At 45.5% G+C, this 1,178-nt stretch overlaps 1 protein-coding gene across 1 annotated transcript in view; it reads left to right on the plus strand.

Moving 5' to 3' along the window:
* The window catches only part of VOLCADRAFT_70990 (uncharacterized protein), a gene marked incomplete at both ends in the record, with an annotated part of 2,588 nt that extends 1,526 nt beyond the window's left edge, over positions 1-1,062 (plus strand). The window contains 2 exons of the mRNA XM_002959396.1: positions 578-674; positions 802-1,062. Coding sequence (XP_002959442.1) covers positions 578-674; positions 802-1,062 — 358 coding nt within the window. The remainder of the gene's footprint in view (positions 1-577; positions 675-801) is intronic.
* Between the last annotated feature and the right edge of the window lie 116 nt (positions 1,063-1,178).

Consider the following 1,178-nt stretch of genomic DNA (forward strand, 5'->3'; position numbering starts at 1 on the left):
CCTCCTTCCTTCGGCGCACCGCACTGCACCGCATGGACTGCACCGCGTCTATATGTGTCAGCGCATTACTCAAACATACTAAGCCACACTACGTCGGACTCGTGCCGCCCAGCCGGGGGACTACGGCCCCCTCGCGGGCGACCCAGCCCGCGTCTAGTCTGCTGTCCGGTTGTCTGTCCGGGGCGTTTTGGAAATTCCGGCTCGGGAGCGTGCCGTACATGCTAAAGACCGCGCCGAAAAGAACGGAAGGTCGCCGGTTCGACCCCCAGCGCGTTTATGTTTTTTTGTTTTATATATTGCACGTATGCATATGCATATGCAATTCAATGCATATATGTGCATATATTTTGCATATGCATATGTGCATATATTTTGCATATGCATATGCAAAATATATTTTGCATATGCATATGCAAAGTTTTTATGTTTTATATATGCATATATGCTATGCTATGCTACGCTATGGTATGCTATGCTATGCTATGCTATGCTGCGCCAAAGCTATGCTATGCTATGCTATGCTATGCATATGCGATCTTCAAGCATATGGGATGTGCAAGCGTATGCGATCTGCAAGCATATGTGACCTGCAAGCATATGCGATCTGCAAGCATATGCGATGTGCAAGCATATGCGCTCTGCAAGCATATGCGATCTGCAAGCATATGCGATATGTAATATGCAATATGCAATATGCAAGGTGCAATATGTTTTAATGTTATATATATGCGATCTCATATGCAAGCTTATGAGACCTGCAAGCATATGCGATCTCATATGCAAGCATATGCGATCTGCAAGTATATGCGATCTGCAAGCATATGCGATCTGCAAGCATATGCAACCTGCAAGCATATGCCATATGCAATCTGCAAGCATATGCCATATGCGATCTGCAAGCATATGCCATATGCGATCTGCAAGCATATGCCATATGCGATCTGCAAGCATATGCGATCTGCAAGCATATGCCATATGCGATCTGCAAGCATATGCGATCTGCAAGCATATGCCATATGCGATCTGCAAGCATATGCTATGCTATGCTTGCTATGCTTGCTATGCTATGCTATGCTATGCTATGCTATGCTATGCTATGCTATGCTATGCTATGCTATGCTGCGCTACGCTACGCTATGCTATGCTATGCTATGCTATCTGCAAGCATATGCAGTATG

This window comes from Volvox carteri (assembly GCF_000143455.1).
Source record: "Volvox carteri f. nagariensis unplaced genomic scaffold VOLCAscaffold_209, whole genome shotgun sequence".
Lineage (NCBI taxonomy): Eukaryota > Viridiplantae > Chlorophyta > Chlorophyceae > Chlamydomonadales > Volvocaceae > Volvox > Volvox carteri.